Below are 20354 nucleotides of genomic sequence, written 5' to 3'. Positions count from 1 at the left end.
AATTCAGGCTTACCTGAACTTCTTATTTCCAAGACAATGAGGGGCCGCCCAAAAAAGATAAAATCTCACTGTATATGTACAGCTTCTGTGTATTGTATTAACCACTTAAACCCCAGCAATCATAGGCCTATTCTGAGGGGAACATTAGCCAAAAATAGCCGATCTACAAGTTTGTAGATTGGCTATTTTTGGCAAAGAGATTTATGTAGTTACAACCTGTATTATAGTATATGTATATGAGCTGTTTGAATATGTAAGATGTGTGTCCTTGATTGATTTCCAAAAAATCAGTTCAATAAGGGACACGTCTTTTAGTTTCCAAATAAGGGACGATTCCGTATTTCAAGGGACAGATGGCAACCCTAGTTCCACTCCTACAATCATATCCGAATACATACCACAGAGACATGTGTGTTTGTTCAGGTTTTCATTGTAATGATCACACCAGGTCATTTGGCTCATTAATTCCCATCTTCTCTGGTTGATGATGTGCTAATTAGCTGCCTGGAGTTTGGCCTCAAAATGTGTCTGAATCATCCCTGAATTCATGCTCTCACAGCGGTGTCACGTGACCTGGTCGTGCGATGAAGTATAATGCAGGCTCCAGATTGAGGAGGTTGATTATTAGAGGTGTGGAAATGAATACATTCTCAGATGCATCACGATTCTGCATCACATAATGGATTATACTACGAACTACTGTACTGTTAATGGCTACATGATAGGCTAACGTGACTGAGGTGAGGCACAGATTACTTAACCTGACTCCGCCAGATGGAAGAAGCTTGCTTCACACTTGTTTCACAACCTACCTTCCATCTGGTATCTCGGGAGCCCAACCGCTGAAGAGGGCGGTGCCTTTTTTCAAGCTACTTGGCAGGTGATTGGATGGGACCGTCTGACTATCACCGTCTGGGCGTGCTAATTCCAACCAATCATATTGACGTGTCTACATGACGTATTGTACAGTTCTTTTGTATACTATTCAACCATGATGAATAGTGAAAGAACTACAATGCAACAGGCGTGATGGCGCCACACCCGTTCTCGCCAAGATCCCGCCCGTAGCTCAATTCAATTCAATTCAATTTTATTAAAGTGTCAAATCACAACAAGTTGTCTCAAGACACTTTACATGTAGAGAAAAGAGACCCGACATCCCACCCTGAGCAAGCAATTTTGCGACAGTGGCAACGAAAAACTCCCGCTTAACTGGAAGAAATGTCAGGCAGACCCTAGGCTCTAGGGTGGCGGCCTTCTGCCTCGACCGTGTCGGGGGAAAGAAGAGAGAGAGAGGGAGAGACAGAGGAGAGACAGAAAGAGATACAGTGCAAGTAGTAACAATAGCAATAGTAGCACATATAATAGTGTAGGATAGTATATTATAATATAATATAGTACAGCAATAATGTGTATGCAGTATATAATGGTATAATATAAGAATGTTAAGATAATATACAGTATAGTGTAGTGGTATGGTGTAGTAGAAATCCACGGTCGTGCTCCATGGAGAGGCCCGGTCCGCAGTCACAGTCCTGAGCCGCAGCTGGGGGTCCGTAGTGACAGTCCATGGACCTGCGATGTGGGAAATAAAAGAAACTCCGGTGAGCGGGTCCCCGGTTGTAGAATTAGTGGCAGGCCTTACTAGAGCGTGAATCCGTACAGGGTTAATTACGATTGTACCAATGGGACACAAACCCACACAACCAAAGGGAGGACGAGAAGAGAGAGGACGAGTCTATACACTTCGGCTATAGGCTTTATCATAGAGAAAGGTTTTTAGTCTAGTCTTAAATATACAGAGTGTGTCTGCTTCACGGACTGAGACTGGGAGATGGTTCCACAGCTGAGGTGCCTGAAACTTAAATGCTCTTCCTCCTGTTCTAACTTTTTTGGGGTTTCCTGGAGCCGTAAGCATTTTTTCATATTGTGGACGCAATGGTGTTCTGGCTGGTTTATAGGGCTCGATGAGTTCTTTGAGATATACTGGTGCCTGTCCATTGAGAGCCTTGTATGTGAGGAGGAGAACTTTAAACTCTATTCTGTATTTAACCGGGAGCCAGTGCAAAGAGGCCAATGAAGGAGTGATATGATCTCTTCTTCTGGTTCCTGTCAGTATGCGCGCAGCGGCATTTTGGACTAGCTGCAGGCTATTTAGAGATTTACTTGGGCAGCCTGATAATAAAGCGTTGCAATAGTCCAGCCTAGAAGTAACAAATGCGTGGACAAGTTTTTCTGCATCATTTTGGGACAGAATGTGCCTAACTTTTGCAATATTACGCAGGTGAAAAAAAGGCATTTCTTGAAATTTGTTTTATGTGGGACTGAAAGGACATATCTTGGTCAAACGTGAGCTGCCGCTGATTGGTTCGACTGGGCGGTGAGGAGCCCCCACCGGGAGGACGTAGAGCCTTCGTTCTACTCCTCCCGCCCGACACTCCCCGCTGACAATTAATCTACACGATCTATACAATAAAACAGCAAAATAAAACAATCTATTGAATAATCAATCTGAATTTAATCAATAGTCGCTGGCCTACCTGAGTGGGCCCGCCCCCCCACTGACCTATTAGCCTGTGGTATGTATGTGTGGGCTGTGTGTTTCAGCTGGGCTTCGGTTGGACCAACGGCGTGGCCCTGCAGATCTTAGACCAGTTTGGCTCTGATCTGACGTCCGGAACCAGTAAGGTGTCCTCCACAGGACTGCTGTTGCCTCTGGTTGCCTCATCTCTCATCATCATCATGCTCCAGTGAAACACCACGTCTTGTCACGTCTGCACTTCGTAACACATGGATTAACAAGTCTCAGTCGCCATGACTGATTGATTTCAGTCATGTTTGGATTCCATAGAAGCCAGCATGTCTTTCTCCTGGCTTCTAACTTTAACCCATTGAGACCTGAAGCCGATTCCACATGTCTCCTAAATCTCAACAGTTTTCTGAAAAACGTATGTTTCTATATCAGTGGTGCTCAATCTTTTTCATGTCAAGGACCCCCAAAATTATATGTATTTGGCCGCGGACCCCCATCAAAATATGTTGTTCCAGGGACCCCCCAGAAGCAAAGATTTCAGTTAAAAATGTTCGCTTTAAAAATATATATATTCAGAAGATTTGCACACATTTTCACGATTTTTCAAAAAATAGCAGATCTACAAGCTCGTAGCGTGGCACTCGGTGCCGCGCTATGAGCTTGTATATCTGCTATTTTTGAATAGCCCAAAGTGTAAAATAATGATTTTTAGCTCAAAAAATGATATCTTATTATATCTTAATGGATTATTATTTTAATCCATTAAGACCGGGAACGCATCTCTGTCATTTTAGATTTCTTTGGCTATTCAAAAATAGCAGATATACAAGCTCATAGCGTGGCACTATGATCATGTAGATCTGCTATTTTTGAAAAATTGTGAACATTTGTGCAAATCTTTGAATTTTATATATATTTTTAAAGCGAACATTTGTAACTGAAATATTTGTTTCTGGGGGTCCCTGGAACAAATTATTTTACAAATGTTTGCTTAAAAAATATATATATATTCAAAGATTTGAGCTTGTATATCTGCTATGTTTTAATAGCCAAATCAATCTAAAATGACAGAGATGCGTTCCCAGATTGAATGGGTTAAGATGGAAGAGTGTTTGAATTGGTCAAACTAGTATGTTCAGAAGCATGCCCTGTAAAGCCCTAATGGTCTCGTACAGTATATCGTTGCTGTCGGGCAGAAACCTCTCATCTTCATAATTCTAACTGTTTGTGTTTTTTTTGTAAATTAACACCCTACTTGATCACACTACAGCGTCACACAAAAGCATCAAAAGTAGCAGATCTGCAAGCTTGAAATGCGGCATAAAGCAACGGATTTTGAGCTTGTAGATCTGCTACTTTAGCCATTTTTGAATTTGAATCCTGAAAAGTAACAGTTTTGGATATATGAGGTTTCCACCCGACAGAGACGATATATTTTATCTTAAGATTGAAGAGTATTTGAATTGGTCAAACTAGCAATAAAAGACATGTTCTAGAAGCATCTCCTGTAAAGCCCTAATGCAGTGGCGTGTTCTAGGTTTTTCCGGAGGGTATACGATACGATACGGTGCGCGTGGTCGTGGGTATACGCTCTCGCGTTTTCAATGGATGAAATGGTTATTAGGCTGTATACGCTTCTTCCCAAAAGAATCTGGACTGTGTACGCCGTATACAGCATATAACGGTAGAACACACCACTGCCCTAATGGTCTCGTACAGCAGTGGTTCTCAACCTTTTCAGGCCGCGACCCCTCAAAATAAGTACTGAAGGTTTAAGTGGTTAAATGTCTGGAATTAACAAAAAACATGAATTTACGCAACACTCAACATCATAGTCAACGAAGCCATCTATAAAATCTATGAAAAGGTTTAATCTGCAATAAAAGTGTAAACAATGTAGTCGTGGGGGTCCCTGCTTCATCTCTCTCTCAGCTAAGGGGTCCTTGGCCTGAAAAACGTTGAAGACCTCTGATGTAGAGCATGAAAATCCTACTTTCATACTTTTCTTTTTTGACATATTGTGCGTATTGGGCTCCTTGTTTCATGAATTGCAATTTTCAGTTGTGAGATTGTTTTAATCTCTTATTGATAATATTATGGTGCAGCTGCTCCCTGTATCTCTCAGTTTATCTGTGATGTTATCTCACTTACAGAGTTCAATCAAAACACCCAGTGACATTAGTGCCCATTAAATTGCCGGTGCTTCCGTGAGATGTGGACAGAGCCAATGTAAGACGTATGATGTAATATAACTTAGGAATTCGTTTGATGAATATTTTAGTATTTACGCCCCGAGGCAGGTGATACTTGATCCCGGGGGAAGATTGTTTAGGGCATTCCCCCGTCTCCACCCCGCTAACGTTAGCCAGTTAGCGCTCCTTGATGCCCGTCGGATTGGAACATTACATTGTGGTTGATATTGAACTGACATTACAAACAGTAATTCACTTAATCCAATTATTGTGTTTATTGCACTGCTGTTGCTGTAACTCCCAGCGAGTCTCGGTGCATTTGCATTTCCTGCGTGCGCCGCGAATTTTAATGAGCCTCGCGTTGGGGGCACATATATCTGTGGCGAATGCTTTGAGGGTGCCTAGAGTTGTAAACAGGCCTAATTTTTGTGGGGCTCCTGTCGATAATCTTGGTGATGATAACGTCTTTGTTTCTTACTGTTTAGAGGGGTCAACCAAAGGACAAAATTGGAAAGTGCAGCTGAGAATTCAGTGCTTTTGAAAGAATACTGCATATTGTTGCTGTATGCCTTGTGTGTCCAAAACGTTTCAGGAAAAAACCTGTATTCCAATGGATCCAGTGTAGTTATTTTTTTGTCACAAGCACTTGGTAATGCTTTTCATTGGTTAAATATTTATAAAACCCATAGACACACTTACTTTCGCTATCAAAATGTTCCAAATATAGCAAAAATAGCAGATACTGTATACAAGCTGACACGGTGTGAGCTTTTAGATGGACTATTTTCCACAACGTTTGCACGGCACTCTTTACGTCGAAATAGGGCATTAATTAATGTAAAAAAAACACTGAAATATGAAATATTCTGATGCAAGGTTTCTGCCCGACAGCAGCAATATTAAAGTTATGAACAGAATGTATTGTTTTTTAAATGTATGTCATACCGATCCACATTTCCACATAGTTTGAAGCAACCGTAACCTAAATAAACATTGTTTATTCAGAATGAGGCCCATTTTGAACTTCCTGGCGAAACTCATTGCTCCTTTTGCCATTTCCAGTTAAACATATATGACAAACCAGGTCAAGCATGAAATTAAGCCGATATATGTATTCAAAAGGTTGGCAGACAAAAGCCAACGAGGGACTTATTTTCTTAACCCGTTCAATCCGGGAACCCATCTGTCATTTTAGATTTCTTTGGCTATTCAAAAATAGCAGATATACAAGCTCATAGTGCGGCACGAGTGCTGCGACTATGAGCTTGTAGATCTACTATTTTTTTTTAAAGAATCGTGAAAATGTGTGCAAAACTTTCAATATAATTATATATATACATTTTGTACTCAAATCTTTGCTTCTGTTTTTTTTTTTAGATGTATATATATATTATATATAAGACTTGCACACATTTTCACGATTTCCGCCCAAAAATCTCCAAGCTCGTATATCTGCTATTTTTGAATAGCCCAAAGTATAAAATAATGGTTATAACAAAAGAAATCTAAAATGACACTATGCGTTCCTGGATTGAATGGGTTAAAGGGAAATCCTGTGCTGGACGCTGAGCGTTGGAGGCACAAGCAGGTGCATGGCTCACACCACATCAGTCTCCTTAGCATGAGTGCACAGCACAGATTGACTGCAACCGCGGGAGGCGAAAGGCCAATGCGAGCAGTGGTGCATGCAGGCTCAAAGATCACATTCTTATGATACACTGCTGGATTAAGAGCCTTGGTGTGTATATATATGCATAACTCAGGCCCTGCCCTAACAGTTTACACACGCATGCACGCGCACACACGCACGCACACACGCACACACACACACACACACACACACACACACACACACACACACACACACACACACACACACACACACACACACACACACACACACACACACACACACACACACACACACACTCCTGTCCATAACACGTTATAAAGCGACACGTTGCAAGCTTGTAGATCGGCTATTTTGGACGAATAAATGTGGTTTACTGGGAAATACCTAGTATAGAGCCCTGGGGGACTCCAGTCAAAGTATAGGGCATGGTGGGCAGCTTAGTGGGTAGAGAGGCCGTCTGGTAAGGTCACCGGTTCGCCTCCCGACCTCGGCCTATGTGTCGAAGTGTCCCTGAGCAAGACACTATAACTGCTCCCCCCTGAGCGCTCATCATGACCATCTGAGCATCAGCTGGGTGAAGCTGAAAACTGAATTCCTCCTGTGGGACTAAAAAGGTTTTAATCCAATCAAATGAAATAGTGGTTAACCCCCTTACCAACAACATTGTCGTATTTTTTTTTACTTCCAGTAAAGCCTCAAGCGAGTGCTTTCTTTATTTCCTATCAAAACCCACCACTCTTCTTGTTTCACACAACAACTAGACCCGGCATGTAGGATGAAAAGACACTGTGTGTTTTATTCATCAGGTTTATCCATCAGGTTTCAGTTCATCCATTTGTCTATTAAATGATAACATTCGGCCTGATTTACACTTTGCGCTGAAAATGCCCGATCTGCAAGCTCACAACACGTCACAGCGTGACGCGTTGTGAGCTTGCAGATCGGGCATTTTCGGCGCGAGACACGACGCGCAAACAAAACATAAGTCAGGTTTTATTCCATCCGTCCTCCTCTCTATGGTTCTGCGGCCTCACCCCGCGCTGCGTTCATCCCCGTCGGTTCATTTCCATAACGAGAAAAACAAAAAAGGAATTGCGGGAGGAAGTGCTCCAAAAACCATGTTGAATCCTCATCAAAAGGCATCAACCGTGCATAAAAGGTATAGCGAAGCCGGAGACGGCATTAGAATCGGAGGCTCCACATCTTCCGGTCTGTCGGGGGTCCCGCGTTTCATTAGTTCTGCTTGGATCGGGGTGGCGGGGGACGTTCCCCGGGCCCCATGCAGCACGCTTCACAAACACTGCTCATTACCCGTGGAGTCCTGCGTGCGGCGGGATGCCGGGCCCCGCGGCGATAGTCCCCCCGCACACAACAAAACCATGAAAAAGCCACGCCGGCGGACATCTGGTGGACGGACAGTATAGCTGTCTGTCCCCTGATTGTTGGATCAGAGAGAGACTAGAGACAGTCCTTCCGCAAACACAGATGTCCCATATCCCCCCCCCCCCCCCCTTTCAATTACCACCCTGTCAATGATCTCACACTGTGGGACCATGCCTGTCTTCCCTCCAGTGCCTTGCCTAATGGATTTGCCTAATTAACAAACCATTCCATTAGGAGTGGAGCCCCGACTGATGCCAGATTTTTGGGTCCCATCCTAATTCCTCGAGTCTCAGCCCGTCGATGCGACCAAATTCGATGCTAATCAATTGAGTTACTTAGATTTGGTTAGCTTTAACAAATGGAACATTAAAAAATAGCCGATCACAACGTGTCGTATTGCGACACGTTGTGAGCTTGTATATCTGCTCTTTTTTACCCTTTTTGTTTTATTCACCTATGTTAACACGTTGACTGCCAATGACGTAATATCACGTCATCTGGTGTTTTTTAGTGATTACGCTAGAGGGCTCTTCGCCAACCTATGAAATGATGCCTTGACTTCGAGAGAAGGATCCACCCGGAAATGACGTTGTGTAAAACATTTTCGCTCCGTCCGCTACAATGTTATCAGATTCATAAAAATAAATTTACCTCAAATTTATTTTCCCAGATTGCGTTTTTGGTGAAAGCAAGCTATATTCAACTGCCAATATCTACATAACGGACGATCGCTGTTACAAGTCAGGGAGTAAGGGAGTTTCCAACTCCCTGACCTCTAAACAGAAATAGGTGACCAGTGAAACCAGATATTTACTGTATTTTCAGGTATCTATCTGTCGGTTTATGGAAGTTTGCTGCAGTGCAGAGAAATGCTGCTTTTCCGCTCAAATAATATCAAGCCTTTTTCTGATTCAGCCAGTAGGCAGTAGAGCTTATCCTTCATTCAATATGGCCTAATCAATACTTCATACTGGCGGGGGGCGCAGGCTTGTTTGCCTGCCACACAGTACGTGCTTCCCTCCTCATGGAGCATCTATAGTCATAAAATGTAAGATGGCTCCCGGATTTACAGCTAAATTGTTTGGAGAGTCGGCGAACTCCAACTTGACCTCTAAACTGGAAGGGATTGGATAACCGGAGGCATTATACTGGAGCAATATGAGATGGCTTAGCAATATCGATTTCGCACCGTCCAGAGATATCAGGCCCCCCCCCCCACTCCGATCAATAAGTCCCGAAGAATCCTCTCGGTACAATTTCTGTCCCTTTATAAGTAGATTTCTAAAGAAAATCCAATTTAATGTGAGGAGTAACTATCAGTAAAAGAACATTGAACAGCTCTGCATCCTTTGAAATCGAGACGAGATGGAGGCAACGTTGAAATAAGTTGTCGTTACGTTGCTTGTATTAAAGACCTTATCATTTTGTGTATGCGAGTAGTGATTTTAATTTTCCTTGTACCGTATCCAATTTGACTGCAATACTTTATCTTCTTCCTGTCCCCAAATGCACCTTGTGTATAGTTCTGCCACAGGCGTGCTCCGCTCCATTAACTGTATGATTCTTAACTACTATGTACAGTATATGTGTTCATAATCTTTAGCAACAGGGTTGTCGTAAAGGCTTTACGGATGAGATTTATTGCTGCATGTGAACAGTTATTGATTGATTGATGTTTTTTATGACAAAGAATGCATATTGAATATCATTTTTTGTGCCTTTATTGATAGGATAGTAGGTTGAAGAAATGGGGGGGGGGGGGCTGACTACTTTGGAGCCTAGGTGCCCGGACCGCTGCCCGGACATTTGACATATCTGTCAAAAAGTTAAAACACAAAAAGGCTTATGTCCATTGTGGTCCTTGAGTGTGGAGGTGTCTGTGTGTGTGTGTGTGTGTGTGTGTGTGTGTGTGTGTGTGTGTGTGTGGGGGGGGGCGGGACAGGCAACATAATTGCCTGTCCTGTTGTGTAAACTATCTCTTAGAAGAGCGTGACTGTTAGTTCTGCAAACACAGCGTTGATCCCCCAGGGGTCCTTAAGGGGGTTTCGGGGGGGTCCCCAGCTAAATTTGTTGATATAGCATCAAAATCAGTTTGACCACTTCAAACCTATATACTTCGGCTATTTGAAAATAGCCGATGTACAAGCTCACAACGCGTCGACGTGTTGTGAGCTTGTAGAGAGATAATAAAACAAATCTTGTTTAGGAGGCCCTGGGACTAAATCTTTTCAGATGGGGGGGGGGGGGGATATGCGGCCAAATGCATATTCATTTGAGGGTCCTTGACATGAAAATGTTTGAGAACCAGACCACAGGTCTAGAGCTCATCATTGCAGCGTGCCTCACGGGTTCAAACCCCATGGCCGCACGGCTAAGAAAGAAAGAAAGAAAGACAACAACTGCCTGTGGTTGGACAGGAGCCCTCAGAGAGGGAAAGAATTCACGGTCTGATGTGATGTGTGTTCATGGCTGCCCCTCAATCCCCTCCATCTGGCTTTGTTTTTGTTTTTGTTTTGATTCACTGGATTTAGGCTAGAGATATTGTTTCACTGTCAAGGTCACTGACGGCGCTCTGGACCCCGAGGGCTTTTCGTGGAGATAACAGTGTTCTGCTGTGAAAGGTGTCCTCACAAATTACTTTCTGATCCACCAGAAATTAGATAATGCTTGAAAGTAAAATTAAAGACGTCGTGAAATTAAACAACTTTTTCACACTTTTAGAGCATATCCGGCGTGGTCGTAATATGGACATACCAATAGATGCAAAAAAAAACTTTTTATTTTTGCTATGTTTCACCCGTTTCAATTGAAACAGGCCCCGAACCTCAGGGGGCCCCCACAAAAATATTAATTAATTAATATTTTTTTACTCGCATCCCAGTCCGGGGCCCGCCTCCGAGTGGCCGACGTCCAAGAATTTCATGCTAGAAGAGGATGTAGATCTGATTAATTCAGGGCTCAACTCAAGTGAATCATGTGAGTGAGTTGTTTTAGCTGTCTGTCCATGGTGGAAGTGCAAATAGTCTAATTCATGTAGTTCGAAAATGCGTCATTATGGAAGCAAACCAACTTCAGTACACAACAGGGGGAGGTGTGCATATGGGGGCCTCATATTAGCTCTTGAAACGGGCCCCCAGATCATTAAGGCCGCCCCTGGGCCAAACTTAATTACTTCCTGTGAACGAAAACAAGCTGCGTAATGACATAGATGTATGAACCTGTATGAATATAAATGCATCTTGATTCCACCGTGCCATAGCCTGAAGGGATGGATCTTTCTGATTGGTTGCGAGGCCGTTTCAGACTGAAACTTCAAAATAAAATGACAGAAAATATAATTTCACTACGTCTTTAAGTCAATTCTGCATTGCTATAGCACACTGTTTCTCAACGTGCGGCCCAGGGATCCCCAGGGATCATTGAGGCGATTCCAGAGAGACCCTATAGCTACAGTGAATGATTGATAGTTAGTATAGGAACCAAATGCACCCTTACAGGTCTTGTAACTCTGAGAGTGTACAAATGGATATATATGGACATTATGGATATGTGGACCCTTACGGGTCCATTTGATTCCATTTGTACACTCTCAGAGTTTAAATTAACCCTGAGGATATTACAGTGCAGATTCGGGGTCCCAGGGCGGCGGGGTGGGGGGGTGGGGGGGTAGCCGGGTCCTTGAAAGGAAAAAGGTGGAGAATGGCTGCTATAGAACAAAGAAATGCTCACTTTCCCCCCCTCCCATATGGTGTGAGTCAGGCGGTGGTCGGGTTCAATCATCCATCATCACTCCCCTGCTCCTGGTTCTGTTGTGGGGAAGTGCTGTGTGATTTCCCAATCTGACCTTTTTTCCCCTCCTCCCCTCCTCCCTCTGAAATGTAGAATTTCATTTGAGGAGCCTTGACCCACAGCTGTGTTAAAAAGCCTCTCTCTCTCTCTCTCTCTCTCTCTCTCTCTCTCTCTCTCTCTCTCTCTCTCTCTCTCTCTCTCAGCCCCCTGCCTCTTGGAATGTTCACTTGGTGGAAGAAGTACTTTTTTTTTTTTTAACTGAAGGACCATGTGCACTTCACCAATTTTCAACCTATCTTCATTTAATTGGGCCTCACTAAATGCTCATTATAACCAGTGACATCATCGGTAGGCAGGTGTGGTAATTACAAACAACATCATTTTCTTTTTATATAATATTTTTCTTTTTACCCCTTTTTCTCACCAATGTTGTCATTATGCCAATTGATATCTCCACACACATTGCTGTGTTGTCACTGCATCCTACTGACTCACCTACCAGTGAGGAGCCCCCACCGGGAGGACGTAGAGCCTACGTCCTAATCCTCCCGCCCAACACTCCCTGCTGACAGGTGCCGCCCCCCAGCCCGTAGGATTGTGTGCAGTGACTATTATCACCCTCCCTTGCCCGCCTTCCCTCCCCCGAACACGGGCCAATTGTGTTCGTGTAGACCAGTGGTTCTCAAACTTTTTCATGTCAAATTTACAATTATTAGCCCGCGGACCCCCATTTGAAAAGATAAGCCAGGGACCCCAATAAGAGACGATTTCTACGGCTCTAGCAGTGATTCTCAACCATTTTAATTTCAAGGACCCCCAGTTTGTCATGCATTAGGCTACGGACCCCCATTTAATGGCATTTATACCGCTGGGACCCCAATTTATATTGTAAAATCAATGTTAATTTAACTGAGAGTGTACAAATGGAACCAAATGGACCCGTTAGGGTCCATTTGGTTCCATTTGTACACTCTCAGAGTTACAGACCCATAAGGGTTCATTTGGTTCCTGTCCATCATTTAGCTGGGGACCCCCTGGAACCCCCTCAAGTACCCCTGGGGGTCCCCGGACCCCACTTGAGAACCAATGGTGTAGACGCTCGACAAAGCCGGATGCGCCCTGTGGATTCGAACCCACAACCTCCACGGTGGTGGTCAGGAATTTTACCACTGCTCCACCCGAGCGCAGTGGTCGAACAATGGCTTCCATTTCAGCAGGCTAACTTTCCAGGAATAGAAAGCCTGCGGTTTCTATTAGCTTGGATTCCCCATCGATGATGTCACATGGAAGCCGGGTTTCTGAACTGTCCACAGCCCTCCTCTGAGACACAGAGTGAGTAGACAGAAATATCTTACGCCATCTTATAATGAACATTAGTGAGGACCAATTATATGAAGACAGGTTGACAATGGGTGAAGGGGTCCTTTAAGTAAAAGTAGCAATACCACAATATAGAAATATTCTGTTGTAAATGGCAAGTGAATGTAAAAAGCAAATGTATTCAAAATGTTGCTTCAGTAAACGTACAATAGTATTGGCATCAAAATATACATACAATTCCAAAGTAAAAGTAGGCCTACTCAAATCTTAAAAAATGTGTGAAACAGAAAACAAAATAGCAGATCTGCTAAGTCACAATGTGTCGCGATGGGACACGTTCTGAGCTTGTAAAAAAGTACAATATTTTCCTCTGAGATGTAGTCGAGTGACAGTATCAGCTCCCTGCCTCTGGCAGCGTTGTTGCTACATCTGGCCACAGTGAGGCAGCAGTGGTCTTTGCCGCACAGCACGACTTGACCCCCCCCCATACTCCCCCAGTCATGCCATGTTGTTCAGGTGGTGACAAGATGGTGGTGACCTCTTGCACTCCCAGCATTGAAAAGGCACTTTGAATGGTAACAAGAAGATTTCCAGTGTTGTAAAGTAACTAAGTACATTTACTCAAGTACTGTACTTAAGTACAATTTTGAGATACTTTTACTTTGCTGGAGTATTTCCAATTGTATATACTTTTAATTCTACTCCACTACATCTCGGAGGCAAATATTGTACTTTTACTCCACTGCAATTATTTGAAAACTTGAGTTACTAGTTACTTGGCAGATATTACATTCTAAAACATACATTAACCACTTTAGACCTATATTATGCCTAAGCTATTTGAAAATAGCCGATCTATCTACAGGCTGGTTGTGAGCTTTTAGATCGGCTATTTTCAAACATTTTAGTACTTTTACCTTTGGTACTTTAAGTACATTTTGATACCAATACTTTTGTACTTTTACTCAAGTAAATTTTGAATTCCGGACTTTTACTTGTAACAGATTACTTCTACATTGCAGTATTGATTAAACATTTTAGTACTTTTTCCACCACTGAAGATTTCACTCATTCCACCCCCACCTTTTGAGGGTTCTCTTTGGAATCAGAATCAACTTTATTGTCACACAACTACATGGTGTAAAAGTGGGTGAAATTATATATATTTTTTTGTGTTAGCTCTGTTGCTACCCCCTCCATCTGGAATGCACTCCCCAACCACATAAAAAATGCAATCAAAAATTGGGCGCTATTTAAATCTGAGCTCGGAGTCAAATAACAGGAAGGCGCAGACAAATCAAATAAAGTCCAATATACACTGCATGGTTAAAGTTAAGTAAAGTAAAACATTAAAGAAATGAAAAGCAGAGCATCACATATCATCTCTGTCGGGTGTAAACCTCATAAGTCCCAAACTTTCAGGATTCAAATTCCAAAGTATCAAAAGTAGCAGATCCACAAGCTCGAAATGCCCCACGCTGTGTTTTGCGCCATGTTTCGAGCGTTCATTTACGAAAAAACACTAGAAGTTAAAATACGGAGATGAGAGGTTTCTGCCCGACAGATCAAATAACAGCAGGTATAAAATCACAGTTTCATGTGCATGGATAAAGTGGCATGGTTATAGAAAAATACATTGCAATATATCAGATCTGCTCAGTCAATCAAGGCTTTAAGTCTCTACTTAAAACTCACCTCTATTTTTTCTATTTTCTACCATTCTATATTTCTATTTTCTATTTTCTATTTTTCACCATTTAGCCTACATTGGATTTCTCCGATCAGGCTGAACACTTTGCCCACATAAATAGCTCATTGTTGGGTAGTAGTCTGAATTGTTTGGTTTTAGGATCCTAACTCTCTTAGAGGAAGGATGATTGTGCTTCTGTTGACTTAATTGGGAGTGATCAACGCGCATAATGATGCAAGCTGTGTGTGTGTGTGTGTGTGTGTGTGTGTGTGTGTGTGTGTGTGTGTGTGTGTGTGTGTGTGTGTGTGTGTGTGTGTGTGTGTGTGTGTGTGTGTGTGTGTGTGTGTGTGTGTGCGTGTGCGCGCGTGCGTGTTTGTTTTTGTGTGCGCGCCATACACATTTAATGTATCTTCTCATTGAGCGTTGTGTTAACAGGCTCAGCGGCTGGCTAATGGCAAGACACACTGCAGCGCGAGTGTCGGGACGATTTGTCCAGACTGAGTCTGACTGCATGGTTAGCGCCGCCATGGAACACAAATACAGTCATACAACCAAGCAGGAGAGGAGAGAGACACAGTAAGAGAGAGAGAGGGAGGGAAAGAGAGAGGAGGGAGAGAGGGGAAGAGGGAGGAGAGAGAGAGAGAGAGAGAGAGAGAGAGAGAGTGTGTGCAGCTTATTCCATCTGCACAGATGGCGCAGCAGATGAAAGGCGGAGGCACAGATAGGACAGATAAGGAGCGAGGGGAAGGAGCAGGAGAGGGAGAGAAAGAGAGAGAGAAATGGCATGGGAGCACGTGTGTGACAGTGTACATAAGGAGCAGCGTACCAGAGAACTTCCAGGGGGGAGTGTGTGTGTGTGTGTGTGTGTGTGTGCGTGTGTGTGTGTGGTGTGTGGGCTGAGCAGAGCACTTCAATATTTATTGTTCCGAGGCCGGTCGGAAGCTTCTGCCTCCGCCTCCCAATTCGTCAGCGAGAGCAATGGGCGAGGAGGAGGAGGTCCGCCGCCACGCCTGTGAAATATTAATTGTGTCGCAGAGAGGGAAAGTTAAGAGGGAGCCGGACTGACATATGGTTCAAGGTCCGCAGGGGGAAGAAGAAACACTGTGAGGACGTGACCTCCTGCACCGCGTCCCCCTCCCCTCCCCCACCACGCACCTCCCCGCCACGCGCTTCCTCCTGAGGCCTCCGTGTGCTGCCAGACCTGTAATGTCAGGATATATATTGTCTCTGTCGGTTTGGAAACCTCCGGTGGTGTTAAGTTCTCAAGTTCTCAAGTACATTTACTCAAGTACTGTACTTAAGTACAATGTTGAGGTATTTTTTTACTTTACTTGAGTATTTCCAATTTGCGATACTTTTATTCTACTCCACTACATTTCAGAACCAAATATTGTACTTTTACTCCATTACAATTATTTGAAAACTTTCGTTACTCGTTACTTTGCATGTTTGTATTATTATTACAAAACATACATTGACCACTTCAGCCTTTGTACATTTCGGCGATTTGAAAATGTGTGAAATGGGACATTCTGCATAAATGAGTACTTTTTTTTGTATACCAATACTTTTGTATTTTTAAGTACATTTTGAATTCCGGACGTTTACTTGTAACAGAGTATCTCTACATTGCAGCATTGATACTTTTACTTAAGTAAAACATTTGAGTACTTTTTCCACCACTGGAAACCTCACATGTCCAAAAGTGTTTCCGCCCAACAGCGACGATATGTTGAGGAGGGGGGGCAAAGTGAGGACACGGCGATGCTGCATTCACAGCGACAGACAGGCCACCTTTCATTTCCAATGGAGGCCAGCGACAAGGAAGATACAAACTAATGCCCGACATTTGTCACTGAGCGATGAGCTACAAATGCTCGTTTTTCAGCACTACAGTGACACAGTGAAGCATCACTCAATGATATGGTTTTGTTTGCACTCACCTTCTCACTCAGCACAGTTCCTGCTTGTAATGGAGGGGGAGCGGGGGGGGATTCTGGCTGTCAGCCAGTTTCCTGTTCTTTCAACCCAAGCCTTTATATTTTCCTTTATATTCTTCTCGCTCGTCGTTGAGGACAACTGCATAGTGAGGACACATTGATGAAGACTGCATAGTGAGGACACATTGAGGAGGACTGCATAGAGAGGACACATTGAGGAGGACTGCATAGTGAGGACACTTTGAGGAGGACTGCATAGAGAGGACACATTGAGGTGGACTGCATAGAGAGGACACTTTGAGGAGGACTGCATAGAGAGGACACATTGAGGAGGACTGCATAGTGAGGACACATTGAGGTGGACTGCATAGTGAGGACACATTGAGGTGGACTGCATAGTGAGGACACATTCATGAAGACTGCATAGAGAGGACACATTGAGGTGGACTGCATAGAGAGGACACATTGAGGAGGACTGCATAGAGAGGACACATTGAGGAGGACTGCATAGAGAGGACACATTGAGGAGGACTGCATAGAGAGGACACATTGAGGAGGACTGCATAGAGAGGACACATTGAGGTGGACTGCATAGAGAGGACACTTTGAGGAGGACTGCATAGAGAGGACACATTGAGGAGGACTGCATAGAGAGGACACATTGAGGAGGACTGCATAGAGAGGACACATTGAGGAGGACTGCATAGTGAGGACACATTGAGGAGGACTGCATAGAGAGGACACATTGAGGAGGACTGCATACTCCAAATTCCATTCCCCAAAGCTCGGTCACTCGCTCACTCTCCTCGCTTCCTCCACTCGCGCCTAAGCCCCGCCCCTGCGAGGAGCCGAGGATTATTTGCGAGGACGAGTGGTCGAGCGGTTGCCCTCAAAGGATCGGACTACACTCAGCGCGTCATTTCAAAGCGACGGCAAATTCCGCGATCACTTATGACGTCTCACACAGTTGGACCAGAGCAGCAGAGGCGTGGATGAAAATATACTATGCATAGAATAATATGCAGGTATAGAATAATACAGAATATAAGAATAGACAATTCATCAATGTGGATGGATGGCCACATCGTTATCTTTATAGTTACATTATTGTGCAAAGCCATTTATTCCTGAAATAGTGAATGAAGCGCCAGGATGAGCAAACTTACATTTATTGATTTAATCCTGACCTGTCCCTCTTATTGCTCGTACAGTCCCCAGAATCCCAGTACAAAAACGTACTCCATGAAGTGTAGATGCGTGGCAAAAAGGAAATGTCGCAGCCAAGGGGGCGCGCAGAACGGTGGATGCATATTTATAGCAGAAACCGGTTCACATTTAACTATAGTCGTACTCATTCAATTCTGAACCGATTCTTAAAATGTAAAATTCTCTATTAGCTGTGAAGGGTCTTCTTTCATGTGTATCAGTCATGATTGTTTCACCAACAAACAATATTAAGCAAAAAGGAAATATCGGCTGGTCCTTCTTCTCCATCGCGCTGTTCGCGCACCTCTCGTCCTAAAACACCTCGCCCCAGGTCTAATCCCGGTGGCCTCGGCCCGTGAAAAAAATGGGGTAGAGTGTTTTAGGACGAGTGTTCCGGTTTCCTCCCGTTTTCTTTTCTTTTTCTTTTTCTTCGTCCCAGAAGTTAAAAATGTTAACATAATCTTTGTCACAGTCATTTATAGTAGTCCGTGCACTGCATTGAGGCATGCACGAAGAGAAACAGCTTTTGAGACAGAAAGTTTGCACAATATATTACAATGTATAATTGTATTATGCTTTATATCATACAACGCAATAAAGCCAGTGGCTTGTTGCGGTATTTTCAGTTACTTTACACTGTGTGTGTGTGTGTGTGTGTGTGTGTGTGTGTGTGTGTGTGTGTGTGTGTGTGTGAGCGGCAGGGGGGGGGGGGGGTGCTATAGAGAGGACACATTGAGGAGGACTGCATAGTGAGGACACATTGAGGTGGACTGCATAGAGACACATTGAGGAGGACTGCATAGTGAGGACACATTGATGAAGACTGCATAAAGAGGACACATTGAGGAGGACTGCATAGAGAGGACACAGGGCAATGGAGAGACTAGGCGGAAGGGAAATGGAATTACAGGAAGGCGTTTATGAGATCAGAGCTTATGAGACCACGTTTGTTTGGCAGGCCATTTGAAGGCCAATATTAGAATATAAGCCAGTCTTTGTCTTCCCCCCCCCTTTTGTGTTGTTATTCCGAGCGCAACAAATACCCATTCAGCTCTTCTGCCAGCGACACAAAGTACCATTAAAAAGATGACATTATTCATTAGTAATTACGCGGCGGCCCCTCAACACAAAGGCCTCGCAATTCTCTACTCTAATTAAACATAATCATATGTTTGGCGAACTGTGTTTTTTCCTAACGAGTTGACCTCACAGAGGTCGTATCAAAACTCTGGAAGTTTGAAACTGTTTAGTTTGCTGTACATTCGGAGTCACACTTCTCTCCATGTCGTCGGTGTTTGCACACATGCTTCCCCACTGCAGCAGCTGCAGTTTACAATTAAGAATACTCCCGCTTCTCCTGGGTTCTCTGTGTAAGAATGGAATGAAGCAGACCAGTGGGCCGTATAAGACAAATGATTTCTATTCCAGATGAGGTAATCAATAGACAATCATGGCTCTACATGTATACTCTCTGTGTCTTGATCTTATAGTGAAAGCTGTTCTTTCGGTGGCTGCAGTTCCCCATCGTAAAAGTGTGCGGCGAAGTTCATCCTGTAATTAACATGAACACACACACACATGTTGCTAAATCTTTGTTTGATGAGGATAGACTCGTTTATCTTCCGGAAGGAGAACAACAAAGGTGAATTACGCCGTGGCTTCAGATCCGTCACTCTCTTTGCCCTTCATTAGAAATGCACGACTGACATCTCGTGAATGTTTACAGACGGAGGCGGGGGGGTGGTGAGGACTGTCTTTGTTCATCTGAGACCCGTTGTGTCCCAATGGAATAGAATAATGAAGAATGTAATTTGCTCTTTTTTTTCCCTCCCAAGGTGCGTGGACAAAGCAATCACCAGCGCCTGCCAATATAAATTAACCCATTAAGACCGGGAACGCATCTGTGGCATTTTTTAATTTCTTTGGCTATTCAAAAATAGCAGATATACAAGCTTGTTTTGTTTGCTTTTTCTTTTCTTTTTTTTGTAAATGTTTGAATATATATTTTTTAAAGCAAACATTTATAACTGTCAAATGTCTCAACAAATGTTTTAATTTTTCTGACAAACTATTGTTGCTATATCAGTGGTGCTCAAACTTTCTTGTCAAGGACCCCCAAAATTATGTTTTTAGCCGTCGATCCCCATCAAAATATGTTGTTCCAGGGACCCCCCAGAGGCAAAGAGTTTAGTTAAAAATGTTGTTTCAAAGAAATATATGTATTCAACACAAATGTTCACGATTTTTCAAAAATAGCCTAAAGCATAAAATAATGGTTATAGCTAAAAATCTAAAATGACACCGTATGCGTTCCCGGTCTTAATGGGTTAAAGAATTGAAAGAGGACTTTGAGTGGAATACAGGAGCGAATCAAAGTCAAGGCCTGGTTTATGCTTGGTTTGCGTGCCGTGTCGCACACCAAAAAAAAGTTTTCAAGCCCACAAGCTTCAGTCTTTGTGATTTATGTCAACACAATCAAAATGCAACACAAATACACAACACAGCCAAGGAAGACAAAGAGGAGAAAAGATGTAAAGGTAAATAAATGCAAATAATAAGAAATGTAGCATTTGGCATGTGCACATGGTCTCTATATGATGTCTGACTGCTTTGACTGATAGGGAGTTCATATCGTCTGTCGGGTGGAAACTTCATATGTCCAAAACCG

At 43.4% G+C, this 20354-nt stretch overlaps 1 protein-coding gene across 1 annotated transcript in view; it reads left to right on the top strand.

Annotated features, from left to right (window-relative positions):
• treh (trehalase (brush-border membrane glycoprotein)) overlaps nt 1–15720 on the top strand; it is a gene marked incomplete at both ends in the record, with an annotated part of 38029 nt that extends 22309 nt beyond the window's left edge. Inside the window, 3 exons of the mRNA XM_084064067.1 lie at nt 2608–2750; nt 14976–15116; nt 15576–15720. Of these exons, the coding sequence (XP_083920193.1) occupies nt 2608–2750; nt 14976–15116; nt 15576–15720 (429 nt within the window). The remainder of the gene's footprint in view (nt 1–2607; nt 2751–14975; nt 15117–15575) is intronic.
• Nucleotides 15721–20354: the final 4634 nt, after the last annotated feature.

The sequence above is a fragment of the Gymnoscopelus microlampas genome, assembly GCF_963454915.1.
Source record: "Gymnoscopelus microlampas genome assembly, chromosome: 8".
NCBI lineage: Eukaryota > Metazoa > Chordata > Actinopteri > Myctophiformes > Myctophidae > Gymnoscopelus > Gymnoscopelus microlampas.
Note: the sequence above shows the minus strand (reverse complement) of the source record. Positions and strands in the feature narration are given on the sequence as shown.